This window comes from Dermacentor variabilis, chromosome 3, assembly GCF_050947875.1.
Source record: "Dermacentor variabilis isolate Ectoservices chromosome 3, ASM5094787v1, whole genome shotgun sequence".
NCBI lineage: Eukaryota > Metazoa > Arthropoda > Arachnida > Ixodida > Ixodidae > Dermacentor > Dermacentor variabilis.
The window spans coordinates 111,617,543-111,636,905 of record NC_134570.1 but is presented as its reverse complement, the minus strand read 5'-3'; the positions used below and the strand labels follow the sequence as shown (position 1 = coordinate 111,636,905).

The following is a 19,363-nucleotide window of genomic DNA, read 5'->3' as shown; positions in this document are numbered from 1 at the left end:
ATACCGGCCGATTTGGTGCGCAAAAGCTTTAAAAAATGTGCGATCAGTAATAGTCTGGATGGTTCCGAGGACGACTACGTCTTTGAGAGTGGCGATGAAGCCTCGGATGGCAGTAGTGAGAGCGGCGACGATTAAGAATCGGATAAGCAGTGACGTGGTGGCGGTCGTTTGAATAAATGTTCTGAAAACGAAATGATCACTGAGTGTGAGTTGCATCTTTCTAGCGCTCATTTTTTTTTTTTCAGGTAAACGTGCGGGTTATACGCGAGTTCTTTTTTTTTTTTTCCGCCGAGTTCAAAGTTAGGGGTGCGGGTTATACGCAGGGGCGGGTTATACGCGGGTAAATACGGTATTCCAGAAATCAAATATTAGATATTCGATTCGTGAATCAAATTGTGTGTTTGCTATTCGATTCAAAATGGAAATATTCGATTATTCTACACCCTTCTGAATACCAATGAGGTTCTCAGTACAACAGTGGAACTGTGTTTTGTGAAAGACTTTCTTTCCAGCTTTTCTGCGAAATACAGAAGGTCTGAACCATAGAGTTTCCCACAATAAATACTAGAGGGAGCTCTGGTGTCGCAATCATTCAGCCACCGTGCAAATGATGAGTAGTACTACACATATTTCTCTGATCTTCATGCTTGCGGATTCAGAAGTTCTTGCGACTTTCTTTATTACGCTCTATTTGCCTTCATTGTCCTAAACGTGAAAATAATTTATATTTTTCTACGTCTAGGAGGCTCTGTGAACTTCCCTGGCTATTGCGATGATGCTGCGAGCCCACAGCAGTTCAGCAAAATTGCTACTTTATAAGGACGCTCGCTTCATGCTCGCGTGATGGTGAGGTGTAAATGCCGCATCACTTGTGGGTGTCTGCTAAAGGCGTGGCACTTGCACTTTTCTGTAGTTCAGTTTCGGTTTTTGATGTGGAATTGTATGGAATTCTTTGCAATGCAGAGAGTAGCAGCACCAGCATTTTGGATGTGTTTAAGCAGTTGTGCTCAAATGACTGACTTCAAATATTGCATTGAGATAAATTGTGGTGACACTCTGCCAAGGACACTGTCTTGCCACAGAGCCACTAACGCTGCCTGTGAACGCCAAGGTGTCTGGTGCCAATGCATGGGAAAGTGACCATGGATATTACTGGCGGCATTTGGGAAAGGCTTCATGGGGTATATGTGCAGCTGCAGGGCTTCTGTTTTAGTGGCATCGTTTATCTCGAAACTTCACTTATCTTGAAATGTTTTGTAGCTTTTACAACTTTGAGGTAATCGAACTACCCTGTGTATAGAAGAAATTCTGAACACAGTATAGCTACCATGAGTATATATAGCAAAAATTACGCTTACGTTGAACGAAAATAACAGTGACTCCCTATATAGTGAACATCAAGCGGTGCAAAAGTGCCCCCAGAAGTTGTTTTTCCCTCGTGGCGGCGAGGAAACCCAGCGGTGCGGCTCCATCCACCCGCTCTGCCTACCATGAACACGCCGCGTCATGCGAGCCATGGACACCCACCCCCCTGCAAGAAATGATCCTGGCCCACCCACAGCGCTTACTGAGACAGCCAATCAGAGGCTTTTGTGCCCTCGTTGTGCAAAATGGTGGAAGTGCGAGTAGTCTCGCTGCTTTTCTGGTTCATTGTGTTTGCGCTGTGTGGGCCTTGTCCCGCTTGTGCTGCCGTGATGGCTAACGCGAAGCAACAAAATTTGCCTTTCGCCGTGAAGCTTGAAATCGTGAATCGAGTCGAATGTGGTGAGAAGTCGGATGTTGCCACAGCATGCGAAATTTCGAGGAGCACTTTAAGCACGATCTTAAAGGAAGAATAAAGGGAGGATTAAGGCTAAAGTGGACAAACTCGGGACCCGGTGCTTGTTGCGCTCGATGCATACGCACGGCGACGTGGATGCGGCTGTGTGCAAGTGGTTCATCCGAAATTGCTTCAGACGTGTGCTGGCTTCCACGTGCCCGGTGGTGACTTTAAAAATTCTGATGAGTGCGACGAAGCCATTGCCGGTGTCGCTGAAGTTTGGTGCGAGCTGTCAGAATTTCCACAAGCCACTGATGGATGAATGGTCGACGAGTTTATGAGTGCGGATGGTGGTGTCGCGACCACAAAAGAGCCTGAAAATGAAGACTACATTGCGGACATTGTACCGAGCACAACTGATAGTGGGCACAATGAAGAAAGCAGCGACGATACTTTGCCGACATCATCCGAGGTGATTGGTGCCCTAGTTTGGCGCTTCTGCGTGAATGTGGAAGGTTGCGGCCTCAGCTGCCCCAACTCTTTAGAGAATGTGGAGAAGTGCGTGTGTCGCAGGCAGTGAAATTGCTCGAGCAGAAGAAAATGCAGGACTATTTCATGCGAAACTAAGCTAGTTTCATCAATAGAGTGTTTTTATAAATGGTATGTGCTTTCATGATGCCCAATTCTTTAGCAGGCTTATATCGAATTATGCCCTATATCAACCTGATAGGCGTTTTTTTTTGCGAGTTTGATATAACTGGGTTCGACTGTATCTCAATATTTCTTACATCTTATTTTCAAGTGTAGCAGGTATAAAATAGATGTTAGGTTTTCTGCTGCTGTGCTGCAGTTGTGAATACTGGAACTGCTATTTGGGACAGTGAAATATTTATCATATTGACATTAGGAGCCATATTATCTGAAACAGTACCCCTAGTTTGACTATCATAACTTAGAGAAAATCAGGCAGATTTAATGTTTGTACATTCTATCAGAGAAAGCTACCATATTTACTCGAGTAATGAATGCACTCCCAACTTTTCCGCTCAAAAAGTGAGTTCTTTCTTTTCCTCACATAATGATCACACCCTGAACTTCCTGACATGAAGTAGGAGAGACACTGGTTGATTTGGCGTCCGATATGGTATCTGACACGCCAGAACGGCAGCCGGGTCCGAGGTGTTTTGCCGTGCCATTGTGCTGGATCAGACACTCGGTGTGTGCAGGCGTCCGATCCAGCACTATGACATGGCAAAACGCCTCAGTTGCGGCGCATCGGATGCCAAATCGTACTGTGTCTTCCCTACCTTTGAACGATGGCCACAGAAAGCTTGTTAAACATTTTATCCCGCATAGTAAATACACCCACCCCACAACTTTTCGAAAATTTTTGGGGAAAGATGTACATTCATTATGGGACCTGCACATTTGAACAGGCATGACGTACCAATCGACAAACATAACCACGCTTCCGTTTCACTTCTCAACCCAATACTGCAGAGCATGCTTGGCTTTTTTCTTTTTCCTTTCGGGGTTGCTTTATCTTTTTATGCTGGTAAGTGCAGTATAAGCAAAGTCATCACAGCATTATGCATTTCTGTGATTTGAAACATAATATGCCTCATCTACTTATGGAAGGGAACAGAAACGTGTTCAGTAATTTGTTGCCAGCTGTGCACACTAGGTGAATGGAGCTTTTCTCTAATTTGTCTTGTTCTAACATGAATGGTGGCGAAACAGGAAAATGGAAAACACACTTCATGTTAAAACATTCTGATTGAAAAAGAAGGAGTGTGTTAATTCGTATAAATTTGAAGCAAGGCACTGTTGTTGTTAGTAGCTATACTTGACGGTTCTGACAAACATTTTTCATCGGGTTAGTTCACTTTCAGCCTTTCACTTGTGGAGTGCAAACAATGAGCTGTGTGGAAGTCTGCAAGACACAGTTAAGGAGTTGTAGACTTCAGAAGAACGTGTATAGGCTCAGTCTGTTGCTTCATGCTACATTAAGTTGAATGCCATCCTGCCATTTAATGAAGGTGCAGCTCTTCAACGACTTATGCTGCTCCTTTAGTTGCTAAAATAGTAGCTCGAAGCTGAGCATGTGCAGCTTGCTTTGTGACTTGGTTATTGACTGGTCCCGCCTTTCTTTCCAGGGCCCTCCTTCAAGCCAAAACAACAATGTGTACCCTGATCCAACTTCCTGGGGTGGGGAAGGTGAAGAAGGAGGAAGTGAGACGAGTTCAAGCTGCACTGCGAGTGTTGACGACCGTCAAGGTGCATTCAGTCCCACCAGCAGCGAGTCCAGTGCTTCCGCAGATGCCCCGGAAGTTGGCCGAGTTCCACAGCCAGCAGCTGCTGCTGCTGCAGACCCACCCAGGGCGAGGCACCCCTTAGACAGGACGCTGCAAAGGCTCAAGCGCTTTTCTATGCCAAAACGCAAGGTTTCCAAGAAGTCCCCCACAGCTGGAGCATCGTCGTCGGCCGAAGGCATCGCAACGTCCTGCTGTCTCGGCCACAGCTCGGGCATGGAGTCAGACAAGAACCGAACTAGGGAAGCCAAGGCTGTGAGCTCTTCCCCACAGGGTATCCAGCAGCTGCCCGAAAACAGTGGTGGACTCGAACGACTGCCTGCTCCTCCACCAGAAGCTCAGCACTCTTCTGCTGCCCGCCAGGAGAGTGCAGAAGACAAGGCCACAAGAAAGAAAACGGGCAAGAGAAAGCTGTTCTCACTCCCCTCATGGGACAGTTCAGTCTTGCGGAGAGTGCCGGAAGGCTGCAGCGAAGTGCGCAATCTATCAGGAGCCCACATTGCGTCAGAAGCAGCTGGGCCCACCGCAGGGATGGTGAGGGAAGTGGTGCGGCCCTGCTCCCTAGACCTTCCGACGGCCACGTCGACACCCAAGACTCTTACCTCTGCCTGCCCTGTGGTCATCACGGTCAAGTGCAGGCCTGTGAGGACAGAACAGCCCAGTAGTGATGTGTCGGACCACCATGCAGAGTCGCCTCGTTCTTCTTCGTCAGCGTCTGCCTCCTCAAAAACGAACAAACAGCGGACGACGGAGATCACCGGGGCTGAACCGAAGCCAAACGGCTCTGTGACTGTGCAGCCGTATGGGGAGGCAGTGCATACCATTCCACGACAGAGTGTTGCGAGGCAGGTGGCTCGGCTGGAGGCACAGGGTTTCCGGCCACCTGATGCTTCGTGCACCTTGCAGAAGCACTGCCGGAGTGCGTCACACGACAGTCGATGCCAGGAACGGCTACACTGCAAAGCACGTGGAGGACAATCGACCTCGCACCCAGCTGCTCCATTTTGAGTGCCTGTGAGTGCGTGGGCTCCCATTCACCTCCGACATTGAAGGACTGATCAGTGATGGTGTTCCTTGTGTGAAATGAACTGATAGCTTTTTAGTGTAGTTTATGTCATAGGAGCAGTGGGTAGGCGTAAGCAATTCTACATACCCAAGATTTGTGCGAGTCATGCATGAGGTACTTGAAGCGAATGCTCAAGCACATTATTTGTACCGGTGTGATGCTTTGGCTAGTTATCAAGAAAGTTCGAGCTTAAATCATCACACAAAAGGTCATTTCGTGTGCATGGAGGATATCAAGGTGCTAAGATGCTAGTTTTAAACATCAGGGGTACTGTGGGGCTCAATATTTAGTAAATACTACATGAAGCCAAGAACAGTATGAGAGAAATGGAACAGTTAAAAATATTGAGCTGTAAAATTAGTAACTAACAATTACATTTGCCATAAGCCTAATTATGAACACAAACGTCTTTCATTTTTCTTCCTCGCTTCCATTATTAAACATTTTATGTATAACCCAAATTTAAGTGTTGTTTGCCTACAATATTACAGTTAAGAAATTTTATTTTCCCCATTGCTTTCCTTGGATTCATTGTCTGTTGGCTTCATACAGTTTTAAACTTGGTTTATTCTTTGTGTTATCTGTGTTGCTGACTAAATTTAAAAAGCTAATCTAAAAGCAGCAAGACTATTGCTAAGTAATCAGGAAATATAATTTTATCTTCCTGTGCTTGAGCCTTTATTGTTTCATAACATAAGTGATACATACATATTTTTTTGATGACTATATGCCACATAATATACAAGTGTTCAAGAAATGGGACCAGAGGGTTCATTGCCTATTCGCATTTTAATGTTCTGACAGGAATTTTTTATTTAATTGCATTACGCAAGACGTGCATCGGCCAGTTCAGCCACTTTATCAAAGTCAAGTGAATGATCATCATTGGTTAGAATTTTCTTTGCAACGCGACATGGGTCGGGATAATGCAAAACTATGCCAGCACGTTTTTATTCCAAATCCACCGTTAGTCCCCAGTGAGAGGTCAAAATGGCTTGGGCTTCACACAAATGGGTACAGTGCTCGCCCATATGGGCGGAGCCCCGGGCCATTCGGCCCATCACGGAGGGCGGATTTGGGATAAAAACAGGTTGGAATAGCTTTGCTTTATTCTGGCCCTGAAAACAACCCATTTCCAGGGTGTTAACATTCCCAATGTCGTGCTGTGAATCTCATTTTCTTTTCGTCGGCACTTGTCAGCTTTCGGAGGCGACAAGAATGCCTCTGTTCAGCGAAGTGTGAAGCAGAAAGGTGCATCTATGTAGGGTGACAGTGCTAGTTAGTGTATATGTGTGCATGTTGTGAGATGGTGTTCCTTGACGGCTAATTTCCCCACTCCATATTTATTAAGCTACAATTGTATGCTCAACATGCCATAGCTTCCCTTTTAGCAAGCGCTGAAATGCATATGTGCTCTTTCGAGGAGAGCAAATGCGTGAGGATATCAAATGTACGGTGGTATTGCACATCCTCAGGCAACCTGTACCTGCAAGCCAGCTCCAGTCCGCTAATTTGCTTTTACGAGAGCTCCTTTGTTTGTGAAATAAAAAAAACACTATGCATGCAAAACAAACAGTGCTGCAGTCATGGCAGCCTACTTTTCACATTTCTGTGAATTGCTCAAGCTAAGTAATGTTTTATGGTTCACTTGCATAGTGCAGGCATGCGAAGTTGAAAAATAATAAAATTGTATTACTCTTGTCTGAAGTTCACCAGTGTGGAAAAACGAAAACTGCTTTTACGCAAGTGCAATAATGGGAATGCTTCAAATGATGAAATCCTTTTTTTTAGCATTCGTGAATAGTTGCATCCAACAAAATCCACTGAGGATCTGGATGCTTCTTAACAAAATAAAGCCATCAAAGTAAAAAAAAAAAATTCCCTTCGACTCTTGCAGAGTGTGATCGAAACTGTCAAAACTGCTAAACATTGCTGCAAACTGCTGGACTGCTTTAATTCACTGTTGTGAACAATTTCAGTCAGTTTGATGTTATTTCAAATCAAAATTGAATGCCAGTGTTAAATTTAGAAGCACATGGATCTAAAGTGTCTGAAATATGGCTGCTGCTCTCTCTGAACGGTGGCTAAGTTGTTTTTAGTTGCAATTTTGACATTTTTGGAGAATTGCCAGACATTGGGAAATCTTATTATGGAGGGCCAAACTAAAATGCATAGAAAGCAACAGTAATACCAATAACATCTTAGGTACTTTCTCTTGGATCATGTGCACCAATTTGTTGCTGACTAAAGCTGGTTGAGTAATTCATTTCTAAGCATGAAAAAGTTGCATCTGTTGTCAAAGTTTTCTGATATATTTGCTTATCACTGCTATCACTCCAAGTGCTTCCCCTGTGACTGTAAGGGTTCTTGATAAATGCCGATCGATTAGCATTCCTTTGATTTTAGAAAACGTGGATTGAATCCATTTGTAATGTACATTGTACTATTATGTTTGCCTCCAACCAACATATTGTCTTTTTATGGCATTTGTGGCTTACTATTGAATACACAGAAACTTCCAGAAGGTCTGCACTTCTTATCGCTGTGCCACTGCAGTGATATTTGTGAACAGATCTTTCCTTCTGCATACAGGTCATAGTGCCATAAAAAAATGAAGCCTCATTTGTAACAACATTGAGAAATAACTCGATGTTGACCCATGCTAATGTGTTCAAACCAAACGTAAGCACATGCAGCTGTCAAACCATGGCGTCTCTGGTAATTTTTATTTGCACAGTGCGACCTGCATGATTTCAGAAGCCATATGTCTGGCTAGCTACCATGCTTCATAACAATGTTAAAGCACAAGTGTTGTGAACTCATTCCCATGCTTCGAAAATGGAAGCGGTGGCAAGCGTGAAGAGTGAAGTTGAATTACACTGGTTGAGCTGAATTGCATTTTGTTCCATTGTCATGAAGAACTTGCTCTTCGCTGGTTAGTCCGATTGGGGTCCCATGTTCCAGTTGTGGTTCTGGATCAACTTGCAGCACAGTAGATAGCTTCGTCTTGCTGTATTTTCTAGTAGATCCAACTAGAAGTATCGTTGTGCCATTTCTGGTGGCTGCATGTAATGGCTATTATCAATGGTGGAGCAATGTGATTTTTTCTGCTTGATTTGAGAGGCCGGACAAAAATTTATTTGAACAAAGAGAGAGTAAACGGGCTGAGCCAGCATGCTGTAGACTGTTCCTTTGCCCTGGTGCAGAGCGAAAAGGGGCAAGAAAACAACAGATGAAGGATAGCAGATTTGAGTATGCTGGTTTCACAGGCCTTTTTTAATCAACTCGCTCCCACAACAGATCACTACTCTTTGCCTTTGAGGCATGGATTCAACAAGAACTTCTATGGCACATCATACCACTCATGGAAGCTGCGTGTGGTGACCTGCGCTCTGACTTATTGCGGGAAATCATTTCTTGCAAAATCAAAGCATCATTCGAGGATTTATGTAGCCACTAAAGCATGACAAGTGGAATTCAACATAAGTGAAGCTCAGCTGTATGCTGCTCGAGTTCATGTGACACTGTTTGGCCTGCTGTGCTGGTTTCTCCTCAAAACGCAGCACAAGGATGAACAACTGTGCGGTGTTCACATGCAAGTGTCATTGATTTGACCAAGAGGCAATTGGGAGATTTGTCTGCCTCGTCTGCACCACGCACAGCCAGTTGTGGTTCTGGTTGGATCTCAATGGGGCACGACCGCGAGGTGTGTGCCACATCTAAAGGTTCCGCTGAAACGAACCGATTTTGTACTTTCAGACCTGTACATGGCGATGGTGCAGCTCAGCTTCTAACTGTGCAGTTTTACTACCTAAAACAGCGTGTCTTTTGGATACAGACACACTTACTGTTCTCACAAATGTTTTTCATGCATAGTGTCACTCATGCATGGAACTTGGTACAGTGCCTCTAGTAAACAGCTGCTGTAAAGTTACCTTTTCACTTTTCTCTAAAATTTTAAAATCATTTCAAATTTGATTGCATTAAAAATTGTAAAATTTAATATCCCAAAACTGCTTAGTATGTTACGAGGCTTTGCCATAATGGAGGGCTCTGGAAGGAAAGTAAGAAAAGTGGACTGCATGTTGCCGACTATGTCACTGCCGACTTTTTACACCTATAGCTAAGTGGAACATGGTTGGTCACTGTATTAACGGCTGTGTCCTCTCAGGGTGAACTCTGTGGGCCAAGATGGCACTACCAACATGACGAACGGGTGTGCATGATGCTGACATCTTTGCTTGGAGTGAAATGTGAACAGCGTTACATCTTCAATGTCACTTCTTTAGTGATTGATCCATTCAGTTGTGTTTCTTGAAACAGCAGATTGACAAAATAAATGAGTCATGCTGTTTATTTGCACTTACAGCACTTGGAAACAACATTCCATTGTGTGCACTCTGTGAAATAAATGGACAGCATAGTACTGGCACACGAGTAAGCCTTTTACATAAAATTACCTATATGTGCTGTTTGAATGAGTAATGGTAGCTGCCCTGTGCCCATGTGACTTTTGCAGTATGTACATTGAAAAATACTGTGTACTTCATTAAAAAAAAAGCACTTTGCCTATTGGACAGTAGTACGTGGCTTGGACTATACCCTTGGCTTCCATGGTGCAGGTATTAGTCGAGAAATGTAGAAATGTTACGCAAAAAATGCATAACCTCCACATTTATGGATACTAAGATGTTGATTTAATAACTTTGTAGAAGAGGAACCACAGTTTTCGAAAAGAGATGGTTGAAGGTATGCTATGAAAAAGATGACACTATTAATGTGATTGGTGTCCTTGTGACTTATTTCCAGTAGTCCTGTAGGCAGGCATTATGCCCCTTTCGGTGTCACTTGCCAGACTGCTCTTTGCTTTTCCTTTCCTCTCTTCCAAGTGTGTATGTCTTAAAACGAAATAATAATAATTAGGAGTGAGAACCAGACTTGTAATTGCAAAAAGTGCACTGCTGTAGGAATCTTTCATGTGAGGGCAGCATTAATTTAGTAAGTTAACCAAAATCATTTTCAGTTGCATATGTGCCAAGAACATTTTTAGAGCTGCTAGCATTTTTAGCCTACTTCGCCCACATAGGCATGCTGCTGCTATCTGCTATCTAGCCCCTGAACCATCGCTATCGCTTGTGAAAAAGAGAATTTTACATGTCCATCTGATAAAAATGGGAATGCGTGCTCTTCTAGGTGCCAATGAAAATTGCCCTTCCGCCTGGGAGTGACGCCTATGCAATCACACCGTAGTTCATTCAAAGTCAGATATATTGGACCTCAATTCTACGATGCCAGGTGGACAAAACTGGCCGCTGTTGGGAGGCCACATTTAGGGAAGATTTCTTTGTGACCGTTGAAGGTGTAGACACTGTTGTTTGAGGTGGTGCTGTGGTTCGTGGTTGTACTAATGTGATTAGCATTCTTAGCCTATTTCCTCCACTACAGATTGCATATAAAGCTGTCTTCAGCAATAGGTTTGTCACTACATTGCTTGAATTACAATCCCATATAACACCGACAGACATTGTGAGATGGGTCCCTATATAGTTGCGATTACAGAATAGGAAGAACAGCAGCCAGGCATGATTGCAGCTGTGCAATTAGATGGGACACTACAGGAGGCAAGGAGATGCTCTGAACTCGTACTGTGCATTCAAGGTTGGTCTGGCCTTTTCTGTTCTTATGTGCTGTGGGTTGATAGAAAAGCGAGAGTAATGCGATCACAGGTGCACCTTTATGTCGGAACTGCAATTGTGCATAAGTTCCCCTATGACAGCTGTAGACACTTGTGAATTATGTGTTGCATAAAACAAGAGAACTTCTGTGGCTTCTGTCCCAGGTATCGTATTCTGATTATCTGGTATTGGTGCAATGATGTAATAATCATCTGTGCCTGGGCACTGAAGAGTTGATACTCGTCACAATTTGTACAGAGCAAATATTCCATGAATATCTTTACCATTATGAATGTACTGTTTGCTAATATTGGGTAATTTTTTGGCATTACAGCAAAGCCAGCATTTGTGCGATATTGTTAACAGTCCCCTGTGTCTATTCTGACATTTTTGTGAGGATGATTATGCTGAGCCACGTGCTGTACATGACGTCTCTTGTTTTAAATGTGTGTTTGTTTTGTTGAATTGCTTATCTTATGTGATGTGCTGGCAGCTGAAACTGGCAGTTTACGAGCAGTGTTGTAAAAGAAAACCTTGGTATTCAGGGGAATTCAGAGATTTCCACATGTATAACTTGTCTTTTAGAAGTATTTTTTTTTACAGCAATTCTGTGCATTACGCTTTACCACTTCTTGTTTGCTAGGCATTGCCAGCACTTTTGTTAACACAGACAAGATGTGCATGCCATGACCATATTGCGCACAAGTTCGTGATTTGTAAGTCTCAGAGTAACAGACAGTTTAACATGAAAAGTTGGATAGAACCCGCTACAGTAGCTTAGTAGCTACGGTGTTGCACTGCTGAGATCGAGGGTGAGGGTTTTATCCTGGCCGCAGCGGCCGCATTTTGAATGCAATAACACTTGTGTACTGTGCATAAGGTGCACGTTAAGAACACCAGGTGATCAAAATTAATCTGGAGTCCTCATTATGGTGTGCCTCGTAATAATGTTATTGTTTTGGCACGTAGAGCCCAAGAATATAACTTTCTTTTTGTTTAAAGTTGGATCATATGACACAGTCACACGCTTATGCACAAAAAGAGACGAATGTATTTAGTGGATTTCCACAACTGTTTTGGAGCGGCAGTGGTGAAGTGCAATGGCATGCTTTCAATAAAATTTTAATCAAAGAAGAGCCACCATCGCAGCTTGCATCAGAGACCCAAACTTGCTTTGAATGTAACTGTTGAGAGTTATAGATGTTACCTTACATATACCTCACTTGAATAGACAACTTTTCTGCCTGTTTACTATGGCCAGTCATCTGCAATTTTTGTTTATCAGTTTGCATTAACCTGTACACTTTGGAGGCCAGCTAGGAGGGGCCTAAATGTTCAAATATTTTGCAGATGTCGCATCAACGCCTTTTTACCGGTTTAGGTTGCATGCATCTGCAGAGAGACGTCAGACTTCCACAGCAAGGGACACTGTTCCTGGTAAATTGATGGATCAAATTCAACAAATTTTTATCGTGCTCAGCTTTCTGGTGAATGCTATTTGTGTGCTCCGAACTTTCACGTCAAGCTTGGGCTGTCCAGAGAGCCCACGATGCGGCGGTTAGGCTTGGCCTACCAGTCCCCACTTGGGAGCTGCCCGCAGCTCTGCCCTAGGGAAAAGCTTCTCAGGACCTTGTAATTAAAGTTCTTTGTCTGTCTGTCTGGACTGCGGATACCAACAGCTCGAAGCATGCAACTACTGGGCACCATTAATCTAGTGCTCGCAGGCCTTCAGAAGCCCAGTGCTAGAGAGCCTATACAGAAGAACTGTGGCTTGTCGACAACAACAGCGAGTGTTTCTAGATAGTGCCAGAAGCACCTCTATGTTCCAATAAAATGCGGGAGGGCCAAGATCAAATATTTAAGATTTCCGGCAGTTCGTATTTCGAAACCGCTTTCTTATCGGTATACTGGTCATCTGCAAACCAAAATTGCCTACCACCTTTAGACTAGGCTTTGATCATTTCGTTTCAAGCATGCGTGCCCAGATTAGCAGCAAGTTTCCGATTTACATTCACAAGGAGACCTTACTCGTTTCGCCCAGCCCATGCTCGGGCTGGGCAGTATCGAAGACCACATATGTATCTTAGATACTATCTTAAGTTACTCTTTGGGTATCGTGTATCTGTATACATTCGTCGGGTCTGGTATAATTACAGTAGACGCCTGTTAGACACCGGTAAATTCGATTTTTCGGTTAATTCGTCCTCAACCGAGGATTCCGGCAGGCGCCCATACATTTCTATGGGCCCAAACTTCCGTTACATCGATATAAAAACTAGCCTTCGCCGGATAATTCGAACTTGACTGATCAGCTTCACCCCAATATAAAGTATTGTCATAAGGTGAAGCACACCAACATTGGATAGGGGCAACTGTCACGGTACATTAGTACGCGTTACTTAATTATATACGCGTGCACGCGCCACTTCTGGTCACACTACGACCACCTTGGCGCTAAATAAGCATCCTGGCAGCCATTCAGAGCTGTTTGTAACGTTTATGTGGCGATTTCAGCCTTCGCTTCGCCCACCATGCTGTGAAACCGTTAACGGGGCCTAGTAAGCATTCCTTAATTGCAGGCGGGGGCACACGCCGTGCACCGAGAAGCGGAGACAAACCATCTGCGTTTTGGCAACGCTAGCGAAACGGAATGCGGTAAGATTAAAAACTCCGAAAGTCTAGAGGACGTTTAGAGTCGCCAAAAGAGCGGGAGCCTATCTAAAATTCGGGAAGTCCTGCCGGTAAACTTATTGGGCGTCTGTGCTCGTACTGCTCGTACTGTGACCTGCGATGGCGCATTTGCGTATGTAAATTGCAGAACAAGTCCTATGTCCGGTAACAGTGGCGCCTTTCTCAGCTTAGTATGCTTCACCGCAGCGTCTCTCTTCAACACTTAAAGGCCAATATATAGTCCGGCGTTCTCGGCGCGCCAGGCCGCGCCAGGCGAAGTCGTATAAGCGACGCTAGCGACGCCAGCGACGTCAGGGGTGTATGAAATTTGCTTCCTCTAAAGTGCTTTAGCTTCCTCTACAGTGCGGCGTGCGCGCGCAGCTCGAGGCTGGCGCCATCTGTGCGTCCGGGAGGGCAACTTCACGGCCGCGGCGAACAGCTGTTTCCATGGCGCATGCGCGTCTTGCATATACCCGCGCCGTTCGGGTAGCGCGCGCGCTTTTCTTTCCGCGCGCTGTTTGTGCGCCTAAAACGAAAACTTTTGCGGCAATATGGCGTTAACTTGTCCTGACAGCCAGAAAAAAAAAATTATTGGGGGCGAGGAGTTACGGAGTCGCCATCTGTCGGAAGCGCCTCCCTTGCGTAGCATGAGGGATCACGCGGCACGCTCCTCATAGGTTTCGTTTACGGCGCTCAATAAAAGCACCAGGCGGCAGCCCTCCTGGACATTTATGTAAGTGCTCTCAAAACGAGGGACGTTTTGACTGTCGATATAATAATCTTGGGCAAACTGAAAGCACAGAATCGTTTACAGAAGCTATATCTCTTTATCGTATATGTACAGTGAGCGCCACTGTGCGCGGTCGCCGCAATGGAGTCTACCGAACCAACTTCGTGCGTGAAAAGTAGTCAAACTCTGAGAGTAAACTATGTGAAATATGTTCATGTAGTGGGCTGTCTCTATAACCAAATGGAGCACAGCAGAATGAAGCCTCAGTACAGCGATCGCACGGGTTCGCAGCGACTAACTGCGCGTCTACATGCATGTCTGCGCACAATGTTTTGCTTTCGCAGCGAGCGCGTTTTCGCACAGTGCCTTGAGCTTTAGGTCGCAGCATACGAGCTTTTGACAGTACACTAGCAACCATTGTTGCGTGGACCCTATCAGAACTGTTCAAAAATAATTTCGTTATAGAGACTTCGACGCCTACGGCGACTGTGATGTGCCGTCGCGGCGATTCAATCTTTTTTGTCTTCTAAATTTTTGGACATTTCAACATTATTTTTAAGTTGCGTCGCACTGTAAGTTTATCGGTCTTCTCAGCGTGCAATTTCCCTCTGCTTCTTTTTCGTAATCCAGTGCATTAATTCATAACACAAACATTCCCATATGCCATGCCTTTTTTTAATGTGCCTCTTACCGCTCTTTTTCCGTTCCAGTGAACTTGCCAGTATCCAGCATCAACAAGTTCATAGACCAAAACCGTCATGACATTAACCGGGCGCGGGCGAGCGTCTCAGTGCGCGTTCTCTGCTACTCACCGAACATCGCAGTCCCAGCGCCGTAGCAGGAATATTCCTCGCATCTGTGCTTGCTGCATACCCGAGTTGTAGCCGATGGCTGTCTGCCTGTTCAAAGTTTCGCCAGCCAAGCTTCACGCAGCTCCTTGCCGTGCGGCTACGTGTGAATAAGGCTGACACCGGGCTTTGTTGCGTACGTCCGGCACTGCGGCACCAAGCAGTAACCTACCATGCTGCACGCCTCCAAAGGCAGCCACTACCTATTATAGCATTTTCAGGTGTTGTCAAGCAGACACCCAAGGCGATAAAGCCGCACCACTTAATCAGAACCGCGGCGCAGGTGCGACTTTAAACTTTGGTTTTCGGCTCGCTTCGGCGCTTCCGAAGCAGCCGACGCGGCTGCTGTGTCCACGTGATCCCTCATGCCACGTCACGCCGACGGTGGCGCCAACTTTTCCAGTGGTGGAGCTCGAGGCCAATAGTCGGGCGCACCGGCGCAGCCAACGTAACCGGCGGTTTCCGACGCGCCCCGACGGGCCCGGCGCCGATATGGCTCCAGCCATTCGCGCGTCGGAGTCGGCGGAACCCTCGCACCACAATGCATTGCGCGCGAAGAAAAAGGCGCCAACTCCGCAGACGGCTTTTGCGGACGGCGCGCGACTTGGCGAACGTTCTGCGCCCTCTCGCTTCAACCCAGCTTGGAGGGACCTAGACAACAAAGACCCACTCGTATCATACCACGAAATCACTTCAAATCATAGGTTATCAGAAGAAATTTTCCTCCTCCTCACCCAAAGCTCAAAAAAGCACAGGCCGTCACTTTCAGACAGTTGCAGACTAAGACATACATCACACCAACAACACTAAGCAGGATCCATCCTGACCTTCCTACTGAATGCCCACACTGTGGCCACGAATGCAACAACTTCGAACACATGCTCTGGCTGTGCCCTGCCAACGCGAGCACGGAATTTCCCGACCAGCCTTCCTGGGACTCAGCGCTCAGAAGCACAGAGCTCATCGCTCAGCTCGAGGCTGTCCAGAGGGCCCGGGCCGTCGCCGAAGGACTGTCTACCGGCCCCGACCTGGGTGGAGCTGCCGGATTGATTTCCCCTCAGGACCTAAATAAAGTTCTAACTCATTCACTCTGCGCATGCTCCGAAGATAGCAGCCGACGGCGCGCGCGTTGTAGAGGGGATGGCATCTCGGCTGGCGCAGCGCAACCGACGTAGCGTGACTGACCGCGAACGACGCTCGCCCGCGCGCCGATAACGTCGGACTATAAACCGACGTAGTATGACCTACCGCGAACGACGGTCGCCCGCGCGCCGATAACGTCGGATTATAAAGGCACGTTTATAGTCCGACGCTATAAACGTGCCTTTATAGTCCGACGTTATCGGCGCGCGGGCGAGCGTCGTTCGCGGTCAGTCACGCTACGTCGGTTGCGCTGCGCCAGTCGAGATGTGCCATCCCATGCCCCCCCCCCGCCATTTCTGAAAAAAAAAAGCGAAAAACAAACGCGTGCACTGCGGTGATGACATGTCAAAAACTAGAAATGGGGTGTACCACAACTGAAAGCGATCGTCATTCATTAGAGGAGTATATACGATCAATCGGCATAAGTGTAAGAACCATACAGTGCAAGTTTATACTAATTTAGAAGGGATCGAGCAGCGCTACAAACGGGAGGAAGTGATGACGATGAAGACGATAGCGCCTTGTCTGTCATCGTCACTTCGTCCTGTCTGTAGCATTGTTCCATTATTTTCAAAACATGCACCAACCAGCCCAGTTCTGCACATGCACTTATAGCACTTTGCATGTCGCGTGTTTCCTTAACCTCGGGTGTTAAAGTAAGAGATCTGAGGGAAAATTATCATTTTTGCTTACCAACCATTGCAGCAGCGGTAGACACCATATTTGTGGAATACTTGCCAATATAATAATAAATAATGAAGTTCCCTAACTTGAATTATTCGTCTTGTAGGGTATATTGCTGTTGCAAAATGCAGCACGCCCTTTGTACTAGAAATAAATTTTTACATAGCACTACTTTCGTCAAACGAGGTCTGAAATCGTAAAATGCGTTGCTATTCAATTTAATAGTTTTCCGTTCTGACTTTCTAGAGTGCTGGAATAACAGTGCATGGCCGCTGCGGATTTGGATGCTGTACACTTCACGAACACAGCGTCAGTCATTGCTGTGTGCTGTATACCGGCGCAGGGGCATGTAATGAGATTCAAGGCAACAAAAGAGGGCGCTAAACCCGTCAAATCCTTTGTAGCATTTTTTTTTTCACTTTTTCGTCCACAGGCACCTGATTCTAGGCTACCTTGAAGTCTAGCTTCGTGAACTTGACTCTACCTTGCAAGGATGCGAAAATGTCTTCAACCTTTAGAAGTGGGTACTGTGTTGTAATCACTACGGCAGTCACGTCCAATTTGCAGTTTCCTCTAATCCTGACGCCTTTTCCGTCTGCTTTCAGCACTGGTATTATAGGATATGCCCATACTAAGTGATCAACCATGCCCCCCCCCCCCCCACTCCAAGGGGATGATTTCTTCGTCTTCCAGTCTTTTAAGTTCATGCTCCACTTTCTTCGCAGTTCATAAGGTACAGAGGGGGCTCCGTAGTACAGCGGTTGAGGTTCGGGCCAAAGCTGTACATTGACTGGAGGTTCCTTGAGTAGTCCACAACATGGCTTAAACAAGTCTTCAAACACTTGCAACATCTTTTGCACGACGAGTTCCGGTGCATTTTCTACCAGCTGTGCCGTGTTCGCCGGCCTTGGTAGAAGCTTGAATGTTGCCAACCACATCCTACTACGCAACTTTGTGCCATTGCAACCGACAACCAAGAGTGTCCGTTGGCTTGCAGTCCCGTCTAGGCATACGCCCAGGGAACCAAGCACAGGGATGGCCCCACGGATGCACTGTAACTTGACGTCTGTTGCCATCAGCCGGAGTAGCGAACGCTGGTTGAGTTTTTATTTGTCTTCCGAGGTGACGGAAACCGGTGACCCAGAGTCTAACCCGAACAATCTCTAGTGATTCTCCATTCGCCTTGAAGGTTACTGTGATGAGTTTTACCGCTGAATTTGTTTGAAATGAATGCAGAAGTTACTAGATTTGCTTGCTACCTGGTTCAAGACTGTTAGCTTGATCTTAATGGTTTCTTGTCTTTTAGTGCTGGACAGACAGCAGCTCGCCTGATGTCTCACCTTGCCACACTTGTAGCACGAAGTGCTTGCAATCTGGAGGCTTGTGTGATGTCCTCCACGGCGAGTGCAGGGTCTCATTCTTCCTTGAGATCCGGATTTCATATGCCGGATTTGTCTTTCCCTTTGGGCTTTATTACTTGATCTTTCTGTCCACTGGGTGCCGCAAGGCGCTTTTTACGTGTGAGCGTATATGCCTCCACTTTGAAGATTCGCGATGCGGGTGTAACGCTCGGTAATAAGGGTCGGCCCAATACCAAGAATGAGCTCAGCGGCGCAGCTGTCACGGCGGATGATGGATCATGTAGATAAGAATAGACGAGCGGTGCTGCAAAATGACGTCGTCGGCACGGCGCCAACACGCACAGGTAGCGCAGTGCAGATGACTTCAGTGCCCGACATAACTCGGTATTCGGAGAGGCACGTAATCAGTTCTGAATCGGCGCTAGCGAAGAATAGTCGGTGCTTCATCGCTGTGAAGCAGTATGGACGGAGCAGGCCCTTTTGTGATTTTGTAGCTGAATAGCGGGTTAGAAGGACCGAGGCGCAACGGAAATAAGCGCCGTCTAGAACAACTTGAGTATACAGATCCCGAAGTCGTCGCTAAATGCCAAGCTTGGACTTGATGTTCCGGTATAGATGTGCAGAAAAGCAGGCCCTTTACTTATCCAACTACTTCAGTAACCACACAACGCTGGTAGCCGTACTCGGTCTGCCTTGGAGACCGACTGCGGAACAGATCAAAGATGGATTCTGCCCGTCGGAAGACGTGAAAAAAAAAACACGGATGGAAAGGAGGTGGACAATGAGTCGATGGCTGGAGGAAGAGTAGAGTGCGGGTTGGCGGAAATAGAAGTGGAGGAGGTGTGCGAGTCACCAGGTTGGATGAACAGTGGGTCGGAAAAAGAAGAGGTGTAGATAGGCGGAGAAGGTCCCAGGTCAAAAGAAAAGTAGGTAGGTGTGTGGCCAGCGGACCCTAGTGACTATAATGTGAAATAAAATGGTTAATAATGTAAGTAATTGTGCTGTCTTGAAGTGATATAAATTATATGAGACGAACCCGGATCGGAAGAAGTGAAAGAACAACAGTAGAAGGTGTGTGGGTCGGAAAATTAAGAAACAGCAGCGAATCCTAGTGA

General features: G+C 46.1%; 2 protein-coding genes across 3 annotated transcripts in view; one reads left to right on the top strand and one right to left on the bottom strand.

Moving 5' to 3' along the window:
• The window catches only part of LOC142576180 (uncharacterized), a 28,387-nt gene extending 18,676 nt beyond the window's left edge, over window positions 1-9,711 (top strand). For both annotated transcript variants that reach the window (XM_075686179.1, XM_075686180.1), the window contains exon 6: window positions 3,916-9,711. In XM_075686179.1, the coding sequence (XP_075542294.1) occupies window positions 3,916-5,079 (1,164 nt within the window). In that variant the 3' untranslated portion in view covers window positions 5,080-9,711. The remainder of the gene's footprint in view (window positions 1-3,915) is intronic.
• Window positions 1-18,342, bottom strand: part of Dpit47 (DNA polymerase interacting tpr containing protein of 47kD) — a 55,053-nt gene extending 36,711 nt beyond the window's left edge. Inside the window, exon 1 of the mRNA XM_075686186.1 lies at window positions 18,228-18,342. Coding sequence (XP_075542301.1) covers window positions 18,228-18,329 — 102 coding nt within the window. The 5' untranslated portion in view covers window positions 18,330-18,342. The remainder of the gene's footprint in view (window positions 1-18,227) is intronic.
• Window positions 18,343-19,363: the final 1,021 nt, after the last annotated feature.